General features: G+C 45.2%; 2 protein-coding genes across 2 annotated transcripts in view; one reads left to right on the top strand and one right to left on the bottom strand.

The window, feature by feature from the left end:
* LOC134795566 (nuclear pore complex protein Nup160 homolog) overlaps positions 1-16,789 on the top strand; it is a 64,148-nt gene extending 47,359 nt beyond the window's left edge. The window contains exons 22-27 of the mRNA XM_063767460.1: positions 2,375-2,536; positions 3,371-3,531; positions 7,628-7,709; positions 12,824-12,957; positions 13,714-13,917; positions 16,637-16,789. Coding sequence (XP_063623530.1) covers positions 2,375-2,536; positions 3,371-3,531; positions 7,628-7,709; positions 12,824-12,957; positions 13,714-13,917; positions 16,637-16,741 — 848 coding nt within the window. The 3' untranslated portion in view covers positions 16,742-16,789. The remainder of the gene's footprint in view (positions 1-2,374; positions 2,537-3,370; positions 3,532-7,627; positions 7,710-12,823; positions 12,958-13,713; positions 13,918-16,636) is intronic.
* Positions 16,790-19,247: 2,458 nt separating this feature from the next.
* Positions 19,248-20,895, bottom strand: LOC134795542 (peroxisomal membrane protein PMP34). The gene is made up of 3 exons (XM_063767433.1): positions 20,746-20,895; positions 20,100-20,160; positions 19,248-20,017 (listed from the first exon to the last, which is right to left on the bottom strand). Exons 1-3 carry the CDS (start codon positions 20,809-20,811, stop codon positions 19,290-19,292), a joined length of 855 nt encoding a protein of 284 aa, XP_063623503.1. The 5' UTR covers positions 20,812-20,895; the 3' UTR covers positions 19,248-19,289.
* Between the last annotated feature and the right edge of the window lie 1,388 nt (positions 20,896-22,283).

The following is a 22,283-nucleotide window of genomic DNA, read 5'->3' as shown; positions in this document are numbered from 1 at the left end:
TTTTATTAGTCTATTTAATTTAATATATTTCTTTAGTTTGTTCCCGCTGCAATTTACTAACCTTGGTGTGGTAGTATCATAGGCTAAATCTGTAGGGGCCACAAGGTTTTCAATTGGTGCGGCAACCAACTGAGAGTCGGGCCGGACCAGTTCTTCGAACAAGCTCTGAGAGTGTGCCACTGCTGCATTGTGTTGGGCCTCCTGTAGCTCATAGATTTGTTCGTGGGCGTCGTGCAGTGCTCTCTCCAATGAGTTGATGTCCTTCAGGGCCTGCTCATACGCAGCACTACACTCAGTGAACCTGTCAACCGTCTCCTGAAGCCGGGCCCGCTCTGAATTTACATTATTGTAGTCAGTTTCTAATGAGCAAAGTTCCTTTTTAAGCTTATCATTGCTATTAAGTACTAATAATAGTTCCTTCTCACTGTCTTCCCTTTCACTGAGCAATTGAGCACAAGATTCCTTGGATATTTTCAACTCCAGCAAGGTAAGTTGGAGTTTATCAGTCTCCTGCTGGCGAGCCGCTGCGGCTGCTCTGCGGGTAAGCATTGTAGACAGTTTTGCAATTGAAATTAAACCCAAAAATAAACAAGGAATCGCTCACTCAAGCTAAGTGATATTTAGGTACGTACTTACGTGAAATAGTGACGATTGACTGTATCTACACTGCGTTCTAACCCTGTACAACGATCAACGCTTTATTATAAACACACTTAGTAAATATTTGTGATAAAAAAAAACCCAGAAAGGAATCCAAGGCGAAAGCAGGTTTCAAATTTATAACCTGTAACGGCTACAAATCTGAGATATTACAAGACACTAGTAAACGTCACTAAAGCACTTCACTTATTATGTATACATAAAACTTAATGTTAAAACTATTTGATTCACACTTTTAATGCTTAATATTACATGAAATATCATTAAAATTAAAATAATTACAAGGGACCTAGCAAAATCAGCTGCTTATCGTTTGACAGCCGGGGTTGCCACAAGTGAAATGTATGATTTAAAAATGAATTACGCTAATTACGGAGCAAATAACAAAGGAGCTACTTTAACACTAAAACTTAAACTACTTTTCCTAATAAAATAACGTTCAACACTTTGCACTTACCAATACGTGGGTGCGGGGAATCTTTAAAGTACGAATACGTCGAGAATCATTAATTAAATTACAAAGAAAGGTGTCCGCGCACACCTTAATAATAGTACATTATTGTCGAGGCTCGGAAGTAGCTACTTGCAGGCTGAGGATTCGTTTTAAACGGACGACCTTGGGAGTCCGTTTAATTGAATCCGAAGCCAGCAAGTAGCCTTCCAGCCGAGTCATATATAGTGCTTTTCTCAAAAATGGTGCAAGAAATATAAATATCATAGAAATATTTTACAAAAGCAACTTTCTTACGTATATATTTTCACAGAAAAAAGTAGAAACAATTGAAAAAATTAGCTTTGCCGCCTTTTTATTTTTTTAATAAAAAATAGAAGTGTATTTTTCTGCCGAAAATACGCCAACCTATTTGAGACAGCTAAATAGTCGCGGTACTAATCATCTGTTTGACTGTTTAATGGGCCTGTGCCTTCATTTGATATGGCCATTTCAACTTTTAAAAAGTTTGGAACTCGACAAATAATGGAATTTGTATGCAACATTGCAGTCCCAAAATCGAGACTGCAATGTTTTTAACTTTTTAATTTTTGACTGACCATAAACTACGCGCTTCGCAACCTATTTTTTAAACGGCAAAGTCGACTTTGCCGTCCATTTTTGAGAAAAATATATTAGTACCGCGCGCTAGACGACACGGGTTCCCCCGTGTGCGCAACGGCACAACCGTATACGACGGCGAGGTGGCGCGGACTGGATGGCCAGTGGTCAACGGGAGGGGACAAGCGCGCGCGCAGCCGCTTCTCGATCTTTCCATGACGTCAATCAATGGACCGGTCGCGAGTACAGTCCGTACGAATAAAGTGATACATACAATACTTACCTATTATAATTATTTGATTATTTATACCTATTAATTATAATACTTTACAATAGTAAAGTAGAATAAGACGATTACTGTAAATATAAAGTTGATGAATAAAATTGTATAAATAATAATTAATTCATTTCCATAAATAATAATTGATTAAAATAAAAGTAAAATAATAATTCATGCGTTAATAAATTAAAATCTATTATAAATAAGTTATTTTTATTTAAATTTGATTAATTTAATATGTAAAAATAATAAAATCTAAGCTTATAATTAAAACATGTACGTACAACGTTACAACGTCAAAGGCGATCATCGTTTTTACTTTTCCTACTTCTCCTTCCTAATAACTTCGCATGTAGCCAATACTGTTTTTTTCTGTTCATTAGCATCCCGAAAACAACTAAGCGCCCTGGTATCATGCGGCGCGCTAGCAGCAGAAGCGGAGCGCGCAGCGGCAGCGCGTGCCAAACTGCACGACGCGCACGGCGACAACCCCTACTACGACTTCTTATACGCCCTGCACATATCTAGGCATCATTATAGAAAAGGTTAGTTGTGATACTTATAGCGTCACTGTGTGTATCTTTTACCTATACAGACATTGTTATTGTTGATTTCAGGGCATGGAAACCATTTTACTTTTCAAACCGGTTTCGTTCATTCACACAGGAACGAAAAGGATTTCGTTTCCGTTTGCGGTTACCGGTTAAAGAACTGTTCTATTGAAATACTGATTTATGTCAAATTCATTCGCCTTCCGTTATTGTGGAACGAAATTAACCGGTTAAATTGAAATTATCGAAGCGAGATAGAACGACTAAGTATTGCTAACTCTTTCGCGTATCACAACGAGTTTAACCGAGAGCAGGCGTGGCTCACTCCGCGATTTCGTCGCTTTGCAAGTACATCCGTCCCACACCAATTTTGTTGGCAAGCCATAGGCCGCGCGTGGCGCTGTCGCCACCTAGCGGTCATATCTGTCCTAATCGAAACAGACGCGTTTTGTTAGAGAGTGAATCTTCTGTACCTAGTACTATTATTAATTATTCTGTGCCGAGAGTCTGCGAAAGCTAAGAGTAACCGGTATTATATCGTTCCCTACAAACCATAAAATTCCGAATAATATAACGGTTTTGGAACGAAGTTAACAGGTATTTAAATACCGGTTCCGAGCTCTGGTTGATTGATTTCGCGTGGCGCATTGGTGACCGAGAGAATGCGCGTGTGGAATCCTGAATGATGCGAACGGCCGAAATCCCAACTACGACTAATCGATTCGATTCAGGCAGCGTTTAAAATGTTACCGGTTTCGCCGGAATTAACAGTTGGGTGCTATAGATAGATGTTCCTCGTGCATCTAATATACACTGATTGTTTGACAGCGGCGTCAATAATGTACGAGCGCGCGGCCCGGTGCGCCGCGGAGCGCTCGGAGGCGGCGGACGGCGGGCGCGCGCGCTGGCTGGCGGCCGCGCTCACGTGTCTACGGCTCGCCAAGCCCGAGCACGCCTTCCTGGCGCGCCCCGCGCCGCGCGCGCTGCAGGTGTGTGTCTGTATACTGTACGCTCGGAGGCGGCGGACGGCGGGCGCGCGCGCTGGCTGGCGGCCGCGCTCACGTGTCTACGGCTCGCCAAGCCCGAGCACGCCTTCCTGGCGCGCCCCGCGCCGCGCGCGCTGCAGGTGTGTGTCTGTATACTGTACGCTCGGAGGCGGCGGACGGCGGGCGCGCGCGCTGGCTGGCGGCCGCGCTCACGTGTCTACGGCTCGCCAAGCCCGAGCACGCCTTCCTGGCGCGCCCCGCGCCGCGCGCGCTGCAGGTGTGTGTCTGTATACTGTACGCTCGGAGGCGGCGGACGGCGGGCGCGCGCGCTGGCTGGCGGCCGCGCTCACGTGTCTACGGCTCGCCAAGCCCGAGCACGCCTTCCTGGCGCGCCCCGCGCCGCGCGCGCTGCAGGTGTGTGTCTGTATACTGTACGCTCGGAGGCGGCGGACGGCGGGCGCGCGCGCTGGCTGGCGGCCGCGCTCACGTGTCTACGGCTCGCCAAGCCCGAGCACGCCTTCCTGGCGCGCCCCGCGCCGCGCGCGCTGCAGGTGTGTGTCTGTATACTGTACGCTCGGAGGCGGCGGACGGCGGGCGCGCGCGCTGGCTGGCGGCCGCGCTCACGTGTCTACGGCTCGCCAAGCCCGAGCACGCCTTCCTGGCGCGCCCCGCGCCGCGCGCGCTGCAGGTGTGTGTCTGTATACTGTACGCTCGGAGGCGGCGGACGGCGGGCGCGCGCGCTGGCTGGCGGCCGCGCTCACGTGTCTACGGCTCGCCAAGCCCGAGCACGCCTTCCTGGCGCGCCCCGCGCCGCGCGCGCTGCAGGTGTGTGTCTGTATACTGTACGCTCGGAGGCGGCGGACGGCGGGCGCGCGCGCTGGCTGGCGGCCGCGCTCACGTGTCTACGGCTCGCCAAGCTCGAGCACGCCTTCCTGGCGCGCCCCGCGCCGCGCGCGCTGCAGGTGTGTGTCTGTATACTGTACGCTCGGAGGCGGCGGACGGCGGGCGCGCGCGCTGGCTGGCGGCCGCGCTCACGTGTCTACGGCTCGCCAAGCCCGAGCACGCCTTCCTGGCGCGCCCCGCGCCGCGCGCGCTGCAGGTGTGTGTCTGTATACTGTACGCTCGGAGGCGGCGGACGGCGGGCGCGCGCGCTGGCTGGCGGCCGCGCTCACGTGTCTACGGCTCGCCAAGCCCGAGCACGCCTTCCTGGCGCGCCCCGCGCGCTGCAGGTGTGTGTCTGTATACTGTACGCTCGGAGGCGGCGGACGGCGGGCGCGCGCGCTGGCTGGCGGCCGCGCTCACGTGTCTACGGCTCGCCAAGCTCGAGCACGCCTTCCTGGCGCGCCCCGCGCCGCGCGCGCTGCAGGTGTGTGTCTGTATACTGTACGCTCGGAGGCGGCGGACGGCGGGCGCGCGCGCTGGCTGGCGGCCGCGCTCACGTGTCTACGGCTCGCCAAGCCCGAGCACGCCTTCCTGGCGCGCCCCGCGCCGCGCGCGCTGCAGGTGTGTGTCTGTATACTGTACGCTCGGAGGCGGCGGACGGCGGGCGCGCGCGCTGGCTGGCGGCCGCGCTCACGTGTCTACGGCTCGCCAAGCCCGAGCACGCCTTCCTGGCGCGCCCCGCGCGCTGCAGGTGTGTGTCTGTATACTGTACGCTCGGAGGCGGCGGACGGCGGGCGCGCGCGCTGGCTGGCGGCCGCGCTCACGTGTCTACGGCTCGCCAAGCCCGAGCACGCCTTCCTGGCGCGCCCCGCGCGCTGCAGGTGTGTGTCTGTATACTGTACGCTCGGAGGCGGCGGACGGCGGGCGCGCGCGCTGGCTGGCGGCCGCGCTCACGTGTCTACGGCTCGCCAAGCTCGAGCACGCCTTCCTGGCGCGCCCCGCGCCGCGCGCGCTGCAGGTGTGTGTCTGTATACTGTACGCTCGGAGGCGGCGGACGGCGGGCGCGCGCGCTGGCTGGCGGCCGCGCTCACGTGTCTACGGCTCGCCAAGCCCGAGCACGCCTTCCTGGCGCGCCCCGCGCCGCGCGCGCTGCAGGTGTGTGTCTGTATACTGTACGCTCGGAGGCGGCGGACGGCGGGCGCGCGCGCTGGCTGGCGGCCGCGCTCACGTGTCTACGGCTCGCCAAGCCCGAGCACGCCTTCCTGGCGCGCCCCGCGCCGCGCGCGCTGCAGGTGTGTGTCTGTATACTGTACGCTCGGAGGCGGCGGACGGCGGGCGCGCGCGCTGGCTGGCGGCCGCGCTCACGTGTCTACGGCTCGCCAAGCCCGAGCACGCCTTCCTGGCGCGCCCCGCGCGCTGCAGGTGTGTGTCTGTATACTGTACGCTCGGAGGCGGCGGACGGCGGGCGCGCGCGCTGGCTGGCGGCCGCGCTCACGTGTCTACGGCTCGCCAAGCCCGAGCACGCCTTCCTGGCGCGCCCCGCGCGCTGCAGGTGTGTGTCTGTATACTGTACGCTCGGAGGCGGCGGACGGCGGGCGCGCGCGCTGGCTGGCGGCCGCGCTCACGTGTCTACGGCTCGCCAAGCTCGAGCACGCCTTCCTGGCGCGCCCCGCGCCGCGCGCGCTGCAGGTGTGTGTCTGTATACTGTACGCTCGGAGGCGGCGGACGGCGGGCGCGCGCGCTGGCTGGCGGCCGCGCTCACGTGTCTACGGCTCGCCAAGCCCGAGCACGCCTTCCTGGCGCGCCCCGCGCCGCGCGCGCTGCAGGTGTGTGTCTGTATACTGTACGCTCGGAGGCGGCGGACGGCGGGCGCGCGCGCTGGCTGGCGGCCGCGCTCACGTGTCTACGGCTCGCCAAGCCCGAGCACGCCTTCCTGGCGCGCCCCGCGCCGCGCGCGCTGCAGGTGTGTGTCTGTATACTGTACGCTCGGAGGCGGCGGACGGCGGGCGCGCGCGCTGGCTGGCGGCCGCGCTCACGTGTCTACGGCTCGCCAAGCCCGAGCACGCCTTCCTGGCGCGCCCCGCGCCGCGCGCGCTGCAGGTGTGTGTCTGTATACTGTACGCTCGGAGGCGGCGGACGGCGGGCGCGCGCGCTGGCTGGCGGCCGCGCTCACGTGTCTACGGCTCGCCAAGCCCGAGCACGCCTTCCTGGCGCGCCCCGCGCGCTGCAGGTGTGTGTCTGTATACTGTACGCTCGGAGGCGGCGGACGGCGGGCGCGCGCGCTGGCTGGCGGCCGCGCTCACGTGTCTACGGCTCGCCAAGCTCGAGCACGCCTTCCTGGCGCGCCCCGCGCCGCGCGCGCTGCAGGTGTGTGTCTGTATACTGTACGCTCGGAGGCGGCGGACGGCGGGCGCGCGCGCTGGCTGGCGGCCGCGCTCACGTGTCTACGGCTCGCCAAGCCCGAGCACGCCTTCCTGGCGCGCCCCGCGCCGCGCGCGCTGCAGGTGTGTGTCTGTATACTGTACGCTCGGAGGCGGCGGACGGCGGGCGCGCGCGCTGGCTGGCGGCCGCGCTCACGTGTCTACGGCTCGCCAAGCTCGAGCACGCCTTCCTGGCGCGCCCCGCGCCGCGCGCGCTGCAGGTGAGGGGACAGACCCGAAGGAGCCCTAATATAACTCAAATGTAAAACACCGGCCAAGACCATGTCGGGTCATGCTCAATTGTAGGGTCCCGTAGTTGCCCATCCGTCTCAATAGGCGGACTTAAAAAGGGAAATTTTAGTAGATGCTACGGACTTATCAAGCGAAAGGGAATATTTTCGTACCACTTTTTGCAAAAACAATAACGGCTTAACTGATCATGATTATGTGCGGCAGACGGATAATCCGACATACAGAAATGGCGAAACTATGTATTTATTTTGTATTGTGTGTATTATCTATGTATTGTTATGTGTTGTGTGTGTTGTATGTATGTATTCGGTTCCTAGTCGACTGCGGACCCTAAAAGAGCCAGCTGAACTAGAAAGTTCGCTTTACCTAATCCCATAGACAGCTAAAGTGTTATTCTATAGAACTTGCTAACTATGTAAACAAACCGCCATATTGAAACGGTCACTGAATGATGATTTCAGTATGGCAGTTTGTTTACATAGTTAGCAAGCTCCATAGAATGACACTTTACGGATTGTATCTTTGCTAATACCTACCTATTCCAGGTGATCGGACCTGACGAGCTAGCAGCAGAACTCCGTGAAGAAGTTCCAGACTCCCTCGACCCCGTACAGCAGGCGTTGCTTGGTAAATATTTACTACCTACATGTGGCGATTTGGAAGTTGCTAGTTGTTGAGGTGAGAGCTTCTGTGGCTTGTGAATGAAAGCAGTTTCAGGGTTGTAATGAAGCTTTATTTAGAAAATCGTCTTCCTTTTATACAAGTTTGCAGGCATGAGACGAACATAGTAGACACATAAGAAAGAAAGAGATAGAATGTTACTGCGCTGGAAAAGGGTAGTTTAAATTATCGCTATTTAGGTTTACCTTACGCTAAAAATAACAAACAGTTACATGAGAGAGACAGAGACAAAATATTGGTATAACTAAATGGGTAGTTAGGAATTATGCAATTTAGGTTTACCCTACACTAAAATTATGATTATTGTAGAAAGAGACAAAACATAAATAAATGCAAAAATATATGAAAAGGGTATTTGGGAACGAGCAGATTTCGGTTTACCCAAAACTTAAAACGTCACTCGCGTGTAGATGTTTATGCGGCCACAGTGCTCCCCCTCAAGCGAAGCGTACCACGGGTTTCCTTATCCTTCTTGAGCGAGTAGTCTTCGGTTCTGGATCAGCTCCTTCTGATAAGTCGTCGTTAATTACGAAGGCAGGTTTCAGGCGATCTATGGACACATTTACTTGTCGGCCGGGCAGCTGTAGTTTAAATACTTTGCCGTCTCGGCTTAAAACAGGATAAGGGCCCTCGTATGGTGGTTTAAGCGCTTTGTGTCCCGTATCGATGCGTAGGAATACGTTTTGGCACGTTCGTAGCTCTTTGTGCACAAAAACGTTTGTATTTTTACGTGAATACTCCGCTGCTTTGTACTGGCTGATCGTTCGTCGTAGGTTGTCAACATAGCCGTAGTCCATCGCTTGGTCGGTGGCAGTATTAGATACGTCGAAAAAGTCTCCTGGCAACCTTATGCTACAGCCGTACATTAATTGTGCTGCGCTGACGCCTGTGTCGCTTCTAGTAGCCGCTCGCAGTCCCAGTAGTACGGTGGGTAAAACATCGAGCCACTTGTTATGTTGCCTAGCGAGGCTTGCTGTGATAGCTGTTTTCATCGATCTGTGCCATCTCTCGATAATTCCATTTGACATAGGGTGGTAAGGAGTGGTCCTGTACTTTTCGATGCCAAGTAGTTTAGCCAGCGACGAGAAAAGCTGGCTCTCGAACTGACGCCCTTGGTCGGTAGTGATGGTGGACGGGCAGCCGAATCTTGTGATCCATTTTTCGTATATTTCTTTTGCTACCACTTCCGCCGTTATGCTACGCAGTGGTATTGCTTCAGGCCAACGGGTTTTTCTGTCGATGATGGTGAGTAGGTATTGATGCCCGCGGTGTGATGGTGGTAGGGGTCCGACCAGGTCCGCATGAATATTCATCATTCGCTCGGCTGGTTGAAACGTACCATAGTCGCTGCTTGTATGACGCTGGACTTTGGATTGCTGGCACGGTATACAGGCTCTCGTCCACGTTGAAATATCGGAGTTCATATTGGGCCAAAAGTATTTCTCCGTCATCATCTTTCGCGTAGTCCTCACACCAGGGTGGCTGAGGTTGTGCACGGCGTTGAAAGCTACGCGTCGAAAGCTCGCAGGAAGGTATGGTCTTGCATTTGATGTTGACGTTTCGCAGATTATTTTGCAGTTAGTGCCTGGTAGTGCAATTTTCTTAAATTGCAAGTTATTTTGCGTCATTAGTTTCGGTATATCGCTGTCCTTTTCTTGCGCTGCTGGCAACTGCTTATAGTCGATAGCTGAGGGGCAGGTTATAGCTTCAATCCGCGATAGCGAATCTGCGACGAGATTGTCTTGCCCACTGATGTGCCGTATATCGTCGGTGAACTCGCTGATAAATAGTAGCTGGCGAGTACGTCGCGGAGTTTCGTTGTTCGACGTAGTCTTCTTTAGTGCAAATGTAAGCGGCTTGTGGTCAGTGAAGATGATCAATGAGCGGCCTTCAAACATTTTCCTGAAGTATTTGACTGACATATAAATTGACAACAACTCGCGGTCAAACGTCGAGTACTTCTGCTGGGCGCTGGAGAACTTCTTTGAAAAATAGCCCAGTGGCTGCCATTTGTTGTTGACGTACTGGTTTAGGACCGATCCCGCGCACAGGTCGGATGCGTCACACATTAGCGCCAGAGGTGCGTCGTGCGACGGATGTGCTAACAGGGCGGCGTCTCGCAGGCTGTTTTTACACTTTTCGAATGCGTCGGTTGCTTCGTTTGTCCAGATAATTTGAGTTTTGTCTTTTTTCTTGCAATTATGGAGATAAGCGTTCAATGGTATTTGAATGGCCGCCGCGTTAGGAATGGCATCTCTGTAGAAATTGACGATTCCGAGAAACCTTCGTAGCTCTTCAATGGTGTTTGGCTTGGGAAAGTTAGTGATAGCTGCAACCTTATCTTCGGGTGGCTTGATTCCTTGTTGCGACACGGTGTAGCCCAGAAACTTGACTTCTGTGACGCCTAATACGCATTTTGATGGGTTTATTGTTATGCCGTAGTCGTTTAATCTTCCCAGTACTGCGCGTAAGTGTTCAGTGTGTTCACCCTCATCTCGGGAACTAATGATGACGTCATCGATAAATGGGTAGCAACAATCGATGCCTTGAAGTACTTGATGGATGAATCGTTGGAATGTCTGGCCCGCGTTTCTTAATCCCGGGCACATTTTGGGGAACTCAAAAAGCCCAAACGGAGTTACTATGGCGGTCTTCTCTATATGCTTGCTATATACAGGAAGTTGTTGATATGCCCTATTGAGGTCGAGCGTGGAGAATATCTTCTTTCCATTTAATTGATACGTGAAGTCTTTTAGCCGTGGCACAGGGTAGCGATCTGGTATCGTAATGGCATTTAAACGTCGATAATCTCCGCATACTCTCAAATCGCCATTCTTTTTAGGGACAACGTGTAACGGGCTGGCCCATGGGCTCTTGCTTGGTCGGCATAAGCCCTGCTCCATCATGACTTCAAATTCTTTCTTGACAGCAGCGTAACGATGTGGTGGAATTGGCCGCGCCTTACAGTGTAGCGGTGGACCCGTCGTTTCAATATAGTGTTCGACGGAGTGCTTCGGTCCTTCTTTCATCGACGATAGACGCGTAATGTCAGGGTAATCTGCTAAAATGTCGTGGTACTTCTGTTGGATGTCAATACTTCTTATAGACGGTTCTTGGTACTTGCAGACTGGAGTTCTGACGGAGAGACTTGTTTGTTTGTCGATGAGGGTTCGGTCGGCGACATCCACGAGTATTTTGTGATGATTTAAGAAATCTGCGCCGATGATGGGTCTTGATACCGCGGCGATTATAAATTTCCAGCGATACGGCCGTCGTAGGTTTAAATCTAGCTCCATAGTTTTCTCTCCGTATGTAGGTATAACTGTGTTGTTCGCTGCGTACAAATTGAACGTTGTCGGCTGCATTTGTACGTTTCTTCTTTTAGGTATCACGCTGATGTTGGCGCCAGTGTCGATGAGGAACGAGAGTTTGGATTTCTTATCGGTAATAAATAGACGGTATGACTTGTTGAGGGCGCTGGATCCCGTCTCGTCCAACGCTGGTTTTAGTTTCCCGCTGTTGTAGTTGACTGTTGATTAAATGTACACGGTTGAGTACATCTATATGCATCCTGGCCGAATTTTTGATGAAAGTAGCAGTACGACGAATCGAACGGTGTTACGCTGCGGTGTGAGCGGAAGCCGCGCCTCCGAGATACGGAACGGCTATGGTCGCGGCGCCCGCGCCAGTTGCGCTGAGGCGAGCGACCGCGCCGGTCGTGCGCCTGCGTTGCGATGAGCTGCGTAATGGCTTCAGTTAATCTGTCTATTTTATCTTCTAACATGCGATGTTTTGAAGCTGATGATGTAGATGGCGCTGACGAAGGTTGAGCGGCGGCGAAAACTTCTTGTTGTGGTGCAGGTACAGGTTGGGATTGAGAGTGAGTATTGAGCTGAATAGCGGACACTTCGTGACGTGATTGCTGTTCCATCATTTTATCCGCCATCAAAGCTATTTCTTGTAAGCTTGCCTTCTCGCTGAGTGCTAGCACAGAGCTGACGCTGCTAGGAAGCTGCATCAACCACTTGCTGCGAAGCGTTGCTTCTGACAGATGATCGCCGGATAGGTTTTGCATTCTTCTCAGTAATTGTGATGGTTTTAAATCGCCTAGCTCTAGACCGGCTAAAACGCGCTGCACATTTCTTTGCTCTGATTCTTCGTAGACATCTATTAATCTTTGCTTGATGGCTTGATATTTGTTGCTTTCTGGCGGGTGAATCAATAGGTCGTAGATCTCGTCGATATCTTGACGTTCTAGTTGTCCCAGGACTAGCTCGTACATAGCTTGATCCCCTTTCTTCTGTGAGTTCATAATAGCTTCGAAATGTGTAAACCAAGCTCGAAGCTTGTCGCGCCAAATAGGTGGGATACGCAGTCCAACTGATACTCCTGATATTTCATTTCCGCTGATAATTGGAATGATGGTTGGTGCCGAATGTGCTGTTGCCGCAGGTGCTGGTACTGCTGGTGTCGCTGGAGCTGGTACCGGGGCTGGTGGCTGTTGCTTGTCGTTTTCACCCATTCTGATCTTCTTAACGCTGTAGTCGGTGGTCACCACTGTTGAGGTGAGAGCTTCTGTGGCTTGTGAATGAAAGCAGTTTCAGGGTTGTAATGAAGCTTTATTTAGAAAATCGTCTTCCTTTTATACAAGTTTGCAGGCATGAGACGAACATAGTAGACACATAAGAAAGAAAGAGATAGAATGTTACTGCGCTGGAAAAGGGTAGTTTAAATTATCGCTATTTAGGTTTACCTTACGCTAAAAATAACAAACAGTTACATGAGAGAGACAGAGACAAAATATTGGTATAACTAAATGGGTAGTTAGGAATTATGCAATTTAGGTTTACCCTACACTAAAATTATGATTATTGTAGAAAGAGACAAAACATAAATAAATGCAAAAATATATGAAAAGGGTATTTGGGAACGAGCAGATTTCGGTTTACCCAAAACTTAAAACGTCACTCGCGTGTAGATGTTTATGCGGCCACACTAGTGATTTAATAGTACTAATAATCATAGTAGGTATTTTAACCCCTTATTCATTCCTATGTTAGGAGGCGGAAACATCGATTTCGACGGGCTATACCAACACCTGAAGGACGCGAGTGCCGAAACTCTTCTAAGCGTCACTAAGCGCGCTCTTAGTACCGACCAATTCCTGCCGCGATGGTTCCTACAAGCTTACATGGTATTGTTATTTTATATATTTTTAGAATTTTAGTCATAGTTTATGCAAATCTTTCAATACTCCATAGCTATTTAACTGACAGATTACAATAAAGTAGATTTTATTAGTTTTAAATTCATGTCAGTATGTCGGTCAATATATCAATGATCAAGTCAAGGTTTTATTCATGCTATGTAATGTACATATTCATAGCATATCCGTTTGTAAATAGTCACGAGTCACGTCAGCCAGTACTCAGTACACGCAACAACTGGCGAACCATCCAATTCAAAATAGGTCTAAGTAGTAAGAGGACTCGTCGAGGGTTTCATATTTTCTTAGCAAATTAAATCATACTTTTAAAATCATCCTTTAACTAAGCTAAGAGCTAAACTATAAGTTTAATATAGGCGCATATTTAGAATGTAAGGTTAAGGTCCTCTTATAAGGATAAAGGTATTACTATACAAAGGTTTACTAGGCACACATTTTTGGGTTCAGAACAGTCTAGCAAACCAACTTATCAGTAGAAAAGGCCCGAGATTCAAAATTTGTATGGACCCTTCGCTCCTACCGCGCCTACATTTTTCAAAGCCGCCTGACATAGTTGAATAGTTAGATATAAATGTAACATAACCTCTAGCTGCCCAGAAACCTATAAAAGAGCCTCCCACCGACCATTGTACTTTGAATCTTAATTTTGACAAATAAAAATGGCATTCGTCTTGGCATGTTTTGGTTCGTGGGTGGCTAGAAAATAAAGCTTTGCCATATCAGGACCGCGACGGCGCCGGCTGCGTCCGCGCGTTGCTCAGCGGCGGGCGCGCGCTAGAAGCGGGCCGCGCGTGCCTCGGCGTGCTGCGCGCCGCGCTGCTGGGGCTGGACGCGCACGCGCCGCCGCGCGCCGCGCCGCTCGCCGCGGTGGACGCGCTGCGCGCCGAGCTGCAGCCGCACAAGAGACAGAACCCGCACTCGGAGTACGCTGAGGTATGTTGTTGTTGTTGTAGTTCATGTTGAAACACCGGCGAGAAGGGTACCACCACCACATACAGTTACCACAGTGTTAAATCGTAGGGTAACTTTAAGCCCTGCAGGTAAACTACTCTCTGTTATGATGTGCATCTTAAAATAGTCCAGCATATTTGTACTTGTTACAGCTCTACATGTAAGACATATAAGCATAGTCAAAGGAATAGGTACTTAGGCATGTAAATTAAAATAAAATGTAGACACAGTCAAAACAAATGGCGCTATGTTTATTGCGGTACAGATGTAGTGCATATTGTTTTCCATCGTATTTTCTCGGAAACGTTCGTATTTGTCATGCTACTTCAGTCAACCTCAGTATTTTTTGCATACTTTTTGTACGGAGTGACAGAAATAGCAAGACACGTTCGTACGTTTCCGTGAAAAAACAATGGAAAATATTTATGCACTACATCTGTAACTAGATTTTAAACTAAGATTATGCAGCATAACAGGGGTATGAAAATAGCGGCTACAAAGCTTTGCTACTTTACACATCTTCAAGATTCCTCCCTCTACCACCGTATTTCTTAGTCTATGATACCTATACACATCATGTAGTACATATTTAAACACATAATTAATAAAACACCATTTTGGTTCTCCTAAAATACGTTAAGAATATTAAATATGTTACAGAAAAATACAGTGTAACTATGGGTGAATCAACTTTTAAATGTCCACATGATGAAATTATGGATTTTTATTTTTATTTGTTTTTGTCCATATTTATATACTTTATTTAAAAAATAAGTTTCTCTAGTTTATGATTATGTATAAAGCAGAGCTGTTTATTTAAGAATTTAGTGAATATGACGAAAAAAATTCACCAGCCCAAATCTGCCCTGTCCCCTGGACCACTATCCAAAAGTATTTTTAAACATACTAGACATCAATTATTGTTTAAACAATTATTTTAATTACATTAATTAAACAATGCTGTTTAATTTTTTATCTTTATATATGGCATATACTCACGAAATTTCACAATATATCCCTAAAATTTATCCACTGGACAACTCTTATTTCACATAATCGGATTATTTAAATTAAAACGCGAAATAGTTATAGTGATGTAAGAAAATTGCTCCTGCTACTTTGTTTTATATTGTGTTATTGCACCTTTAAAAAAAATATGAACTGCTCTTTAATTTACAAAGAAAAAATAAAGATATCTGTTTTTCAATTTAGGGACAACTTAGTTGTCCCATAGACATATCTGGTTGTCCAATGATAATATTAATAATAAATCTTAAAGAGGGCTAAATGAAACAAATTTAATAAAATATCAGAAAGCACCAACATATATATGTATGTTAGTGCTTTCTGATACTTTATTGAATTTGTTTCAGACCCTTAAAAATCTAAAAAAGTCCAAGAGACAACCACTTCCGTTGTCCAAGTGAGTAGTTGTCAGAGGGACTTATCTAAAATTTTGAGCCGTATAATAAATTCTTAAGATTTTTTGTGCTTATTTCACCCTTACGGTAAAATATATGTGAAGTAGTATCTGGTACAATACAATTTATTGTAATGTATTAAGTATTTATGTATTTATGCCAGTGGTCCGATGGACATATAATAAAGCCACCCACACTCTCCAACAGTACTCGACCGACTGACGCCGCGAGTTTCGTGTAATCAAAATGGAGAGTAGGCCTATCTGCTTACCAGAAACTTGAACTTGTCGTCAAGTATCTTGCTACGTTATATATATTTAGATTTCATAACTAATTTATGGTTGTCCAGTTGACCTGCATGACGTGGATAATTCAAGGGACAAAATTTAAACGCAAGAAATTCATAAACCGTTACATGCAAATATAACAAATCGGTATATTTTATTGATGATACTTATCCATAAAAATGATTATGTGTTTAAATATCAATTCCACAACAGTATTTTTTTCATAATATAAAGTTTTACGGTGCACTGTTGCAAGGGGACAATCCGTCCTACTATGGAAAACCAACTTTTGGTCTGTTGGACAACCGATAAAGAACGGGTAAATTGTAAACAAAATGAAATGATTTGTAATAAAACGTTAGAAAATATTAATAGGAACATAGCGAAATACTAAAAAAACTCATACTTTTGTATAAATTTGTATTATCGACCAGGGACTCTGTACGTGTGACGTTGAACACTTAAAAGTTGATTCACCCCTATAATATTAGGTCATTACCTATGAAATTGGCGTTTTGTTCGGAGAATTTCAACGAAACACGAATTTCCATACAATTAATTTTGCGGATATTTTTTTGATGGCTAATTCAAACCAAACAAAATTTTTCCAGTAATTTTTGACACCTTTAAGGTATGTTTTCAAAATCTCCATTTCTTGAAAATTGGTACCATTAGAAAAATATAAGTAATTTTAATACTCAAACCGACAGCACATGAAAAGACCTATTTTCAAGGCTTAATTCTGAACACTTAACAATAAAAAATAACAATTAATTGCTGTCAAGCAGTTTGGCGAAATCATATTGTAGTTTTATTGTAATTGTGTATGTACTTTTGTAAAAAAAAAAAAACTAGGATCAGACTTATATCTATGAACAAAAACGCCAATTTCATAGGTAAGGACCTAATACAACAAATGGTAATTTTTCGCTCCCTTGTCAGTACAATTATTCTGCCCAATCTAAAAAACACACTTGTTTATTTCAGATGTACGACGAGTTGAACGACTTGGTAAAGGAGTACACAGACACACTAGTGAGGACATCGGAAGATATGAAACTGGCGCATCTCAACTATTCGACTGTTAACTAGATCTAAGTAAACCATTCATAATATAAATAAAACGCATGAATTTCAGAATGCATTTTATTTTAATGTCATGTAGTTCACCTTCAACAACCACCAACCTTCACCTTCAAATTAAATAACCCTAAAACTAAATATAATTTCACAAAATACAATGCATATAATATGCCAGCACTTTACAAATAAATGCCACTTTTCAGACAATAAAACAAGTATGTAAGGTTTACTCGGGTAATTCCGAATGTCGAAAACTGTCGGATAATTCCGAAAAGAGACCTTTATTATGAGGGAACTAAGGGTGATTTTCATCTGAATTTCGGAATTATCCGACATTCGGTATTACCCGAATACACCTTATACACATTATTCGACATAATGCCCATCACTACAGATCTATTCATGGATATACTTAAGTAATTTGGCTTAATGCTAAATTTACTAGAGTTCGACCGAAATATTGGTTTCGGCATAAAAATCAGGTTTCGGTTTCGGCCGAAGGTTCGGTTTCGTCCAAAAAACTGCCGTTACTACCGTTCGGCTAACTATATTTTTCGGCGCGGCATACGAAACCAAACCTTCGGCCCAGACCTAGCACTATTAAGAGGAAAGGGGACGAGCGCTTCTCTATCTCTATACAAACGTACCTACTCCCTATTTCTTCTTTGGATACTGACATTACCTATGGAAAATATTTTTACATAGTTTAATGTATATCAGCCATGCCAGGAGCAAAAACATATTGCATACAATTTTTTAATGCCTCTTACTTTTATAAATTACCGAGGCCGAGCGTTAGCGAAGGTCTCCGTTTCAGCTTGGACAAAAATGCTTTCGTATGTCCGGATGTTGTCCTCCACAGGTAGCAATTCTCAACCGGTTATCGTGAAATTTTGTGAGCAGGTTCGATGTTTAAATTTTTTTTTTGTCGGTTCAGGGTTTTTTTTTTTAATGGCGAGGCCCTACATTTATTCAATTTTAAAGTTATGCTCGCGAGGTCTAAAGATCACAACTCACTAGTAATTAAAAAACAACCCACAATCATAGCTGCGGTTGATATAGGTAGGTACATTAAATCGTGTTAAAATATTGTCAATATTGTCCAGAGAGGAAAATGAGGACTATGTTTGTATGACAAGGATTTCGCGCGGTCCTCCCCTTTCCTCTTAATTTAGATGAATAATGTCATGGAATTATTATCGGAAGATGTATGCGGTACTGTATCCGTGACTGTATCACGTTTTAGCGCGTGTACACAATAGACAACCTTCACCTTAGACCAAACACTTAGTATTTGCTGTAAGTAGATACATTGACATTGAAAATTTGTATACACGAAACTATTCATAAAAGCTAAAATACATTAGTCAAATACATATTTTCAAGGACATATTATGTCACGTTATGTATTGTATCAATATACTTAGCGTATTTAACTTTACCAAATTGCGTTTTTCGTTTGCGTTTACTATTCGGTTTAGTCAAATCAACGAATACCTACCTAAATATGGACACGACTCACTCGTTACGTTATATCGTCGTAAGTAATTACATGTTCCAGCACAAACCCAAATATAGTTTGGAACTTTTAATTTGCACTAAACAAGCAATTTTATGGTAGTTTTTTATTATTAACAGACTTAAATTTCATAGAAAGAGGCAGTGGCAGATTTGCAGTCTTTGCCGCCCTAGGCCCCAGGCCCTGTAGCCGCCTTTTTCTCAGCACCCATCATATTGACTACATTTTGAGTTATTTCTTGTTATTATCAGCGAATTTTTTGTCACATTTGCCACCCCTTATATCTTGCCGCCCGGGCCTACTTGGCTTTAGGGCATCCGCCACTGGAAAGAGGAGGTTCTGTATTCGGTTGGGGCTTTTTTTTTCTACTTGTATCCTTAAGGACAACCTTTAGAGATTTTATAAAATATGACACAGTTTAAATGACAATGTCAATATTTAGAACCTTGTCAAAATTACAATAATAAATAACAAAAATTTAAAGTCTGACTGAATTGTATTGTTAACAATAAGTTAATGTGTTGAATAATACTTAGAATAAATTATAATATTCATAATCATAAAATTGTTCTTATCATTTCAAGGGCAACATAACCAGTATGACCACTTATTTTTTGGGTCCGGAAAGCGTAAATTCTTATAAATACGTTTAGTAAGCTTTGTTAGATCTATTTCGTTTTTAAATGTGGATAAGTAGAATGTTATATAGGTATAATTATCATTCTTTTGAATGTTATGTAGTTCAGCAGGTCTAATGGTTGCGCTTTTATCATACCATCATATGTGAGCATGATTGTTAAAAAATCTTTATTGACCATTTTAAAAAGTTTCCAATTTTGAATCATTCATTAGTATAAGCAAGGAACATAATACTGTACCTACCTATAAACACCAAATCTATTTCACCTTAATGAATTTGGCGTTCTTGGACAATATGTACCACTTTTGAAAACAAAAGGGAGGCCTTTGCCCAGCAGTAAGACACTTGGCTCATAAATAAAACTATCACCAAATGTAACATCTGAGCAACTAAGTTGCTTAGCTGTGTTTAGCTCTCACTCTCATTATGCTAAACACTAACTTAACAAGCTTCTCGTAAATAAGGAACATCAATGCAGCTGTCATTACTGTTTGTAGTAATTTGGCTTCAAGACCACGGAACATGAGCCATGGGTTTGATTTTACATCTCTGAACAGAGGCTTCATGCTTGTACCGGAGCGCAGTCTCATCTGCACCAGTTGGAGTGGGTATGTCACTGTTGTTGCAATGGCTTTAGCAAATGCTCCCACCAGGAAAGCAGCGTAATAGCTCTTGAAATGCCCAGTTGACACAAGGTGCCTTTTCAAGGCCTCATACACCATGAACTGAATGGCCGGGTTTGAGACCAACAACAATGAAGGAACAGTGCCGGACCACAGACCTTTCACTCCTTCTTTCTTAAAGAGTGTTAATAGACCTTCAAATAAGCTGCTGTAAGTATTATTTTCCAACTTCATTCTTGTGTTTACAACCCATAGGGGTGAAGTAATAAGTACATTGATACTACCTGCTGCAATCCCATACATTAGATCTTGTATTGCTGATGAGTTTGTAGAAGCAGTTCTACGCAAAGCATGGAATGTGTAGAAATATACAAAATTGGAAATAGAAAGAGACTGCAGTACTGGAGCTAGACCTCTGTACAAAGAATCAATACCTTCCTCATTTGCGAGTTTTATGAGTAGTTCCCATGAAGATGAATCTTGATACTTGTTGGAGTCTTCAACTGCAAACAAACATATCAAATATTGAGAACATCATCAACAAACAACAAAAGTATGCATGTTATAGACAAACTATATAAATACCTTGTAACCTTGACCTCAGTGTATCTAGTGGATAAAATGCAGCCATACTTGCAACACTTCCCTGAAACAAAGAATACATTTGTATAATACATTGATTGATTGCCTACTGTAATTAGGATTGCCAACTTTTTTTTGGTGGAATATAGTATTTTCCAGAATAAGGCATCAAAAATATAGTACACTTCAAAAAAATATAGTACTTTTAGATAAAATACTAAACATGAGTGTAATATACGTTTAATCGGAAATATAGTATTTTAGCGTACTATATATTTTTCCAAAAGTAAATAGTACAGAGAGCCAAAATATAGTACAATACTATATAATATAGTATGGTTGGCAACCCTAACTGTAATATCAAAACCTGTTATGTGTTAAATATATGCAACTTTTCATCAACAAGTATTACATTATAATTTGAAAATGGGGTTTTCATGTAAAAAGGCACCTTACGGTAACTGTATAAGGTACAAAGGTACTTCCTTCTATATGGAAAGCCACAAACATGCAATATACATACTTAATTTCTTTTTTATATCAAACACATTTGTTACAGAGATTAGAATTAACATTTTATTTATTAAATAATATTCAATGCTTAGCAAAGATCAACTATTTTGTATGAATAATAAGTAGGTGTTCTTACCGTAGCCCCAGCCAGGGCATGCACGAGGGTCTCATAGCTGAGTAGAGAAGGATTTGGAGGTGCCATTTTTTGTATTATAGGGCTTTAGTTTACAATTATTTCATTCCATTTCCCGATTTTGTTAGAACCATGTATTGTAGAATGCAATAGCACTACATGTATTGTTGTTGCAAGAGCACTAGCATTACAGCCACTGTTTCTTAAGATTTGGACAGCGCAAATACAAATTAGTTTAATGAAATTATTACATTTACGTTATTTTATGCCTGCTCCCACGCGCGTCATGCACGCAAACTAATCAATTCGATAATGAGAAATGAGAATAATACGATTAGGTATACGGGGTATAGGTATTGGTATGAATGACATTGACAGATGGTGTTTTTTTTGCAAATTTATGCAAATAGTGTTGTACTCTGGTTCATGAGCATTGTATCTTCTGCTCATAAGTGAGTACTTCGTATTCTTTTAACCAGTACAATTGATATAATTGAAATTTAATAATAATGTTTCAGTTATAAGTGTACATAATCAAAACGTATAAAAATATTATTTTTGTATAGTCTGAGTCTGACAAAAAAGAGTAGAAATTAAAAAGTGGCAATACTGTAGTGTCATCCCGTTTTCTTAAGGCCGTAACACACTATCGCACCGCACCAAGGTCACGCACCCATAAGTAAGAGCGAGAAAGCGATATCTCTTTCTCGCTCTTACTTATCGGTGCGTCGCACAATGACCTTGGTGCGGTGCGATAGTGTGTTACGGCCTTTAGAGTGATTTGAAAGGGACGACACTACAGTAATGCCACTTTTTAATTTCTACTCTTGTTTGTCAAACTGTACATAAAGGCGTATCCAGATTAGTCAATTTTTCGCCAATCTGATTCAATTGCCCGATCGAATTAGGAATTGCGGACGCAAATACCAATTTGGCTCGCCGAATTCAACCGCTGATAATGACCGATATTACCGATAAAATGACGTTCGGACGCAAGAATACCAATTCGTGAGGCCAGTATTTTCGTTCTAAGGCACTTTTTCAATTTAGAGGGCTCTAATATCACCATAAATCTAAAATTGGAAATTGACGCCAATTTCATTTCTGATCAACCACTTAATACATATATATCTAGCCTCCTCCACACTCGTGCGCGAATCGCGGCGCGGAGCCGCGAACGCGAGTGTGGGGTCGATTTTCGTAGACAGCGAAATCGACTCCACACTCGCGTTCGCGGCTTCGCCCGCGATTCACGCGCATAGTCTGGAGGGGGCTTCTCACTTACAAAAAGGGGTAGACATCTATTCTATTTTCATCGGGAAAATACACTTAGTATTACCATATGATAGCAAATTTCCTCGAATCTAAGCAAAAAAATGTCACAAAACTTAATATCCTAAGCAGTTTTAATAATATTCCGTTACATATACGTTGTACTGTAAAAAACATGTCCAAAAGATAAAACTTGTAATACTGTTACTATAGTCTGTCAAGGCATTTCCGTCAATAGAAAAAAAGCGTCAAATTTAAAAACCGGCCAA

This window comes from Cydia splendana, chromosome 12, assembly GCF_910591565.1.
Source record: "Cydia splendana chromosome 12, ilCydSple1.2, whole genome shotgun sequence".
Taxonomy (NCBI): domain Eukaryota; kingdom Metazoa; phylum Arthropoda; class Insecta; order Lepidoptera; family Tortricidae; genus Cydia; species Cydia splendana.
The sequence above is the reverse complement of the archived record's forward strand: the minus strand, read 5'-3'. Positions and strand labels throughout refer to the sequence as shown.

Bases quoted from the DNA above. Each gene is read 5' to 3' on its own strand.
- LOC134795542 (XM_063767433.1), bottom strand. From the start codon at position 20,811: ATGGCACCTCCAAATCCTTCTCTACTCAGCTATGAGACCCTCGTGCAT. The intron at 20,161-20,745 runs GTAAGAACACCT...TCTTTGTTTCAG, and splicing joins ATGCCCTGGCTGGGGCTACG to GGAAGTGTTGCAAGTATGGC. The intron at 20,018-20,099 runs GTATTTATATAG...GTTTGTTTGCAG, and splicing joins ACTGAGGTCAAGGTTACAAG to TTGAAGACTCCAACAAGTAT.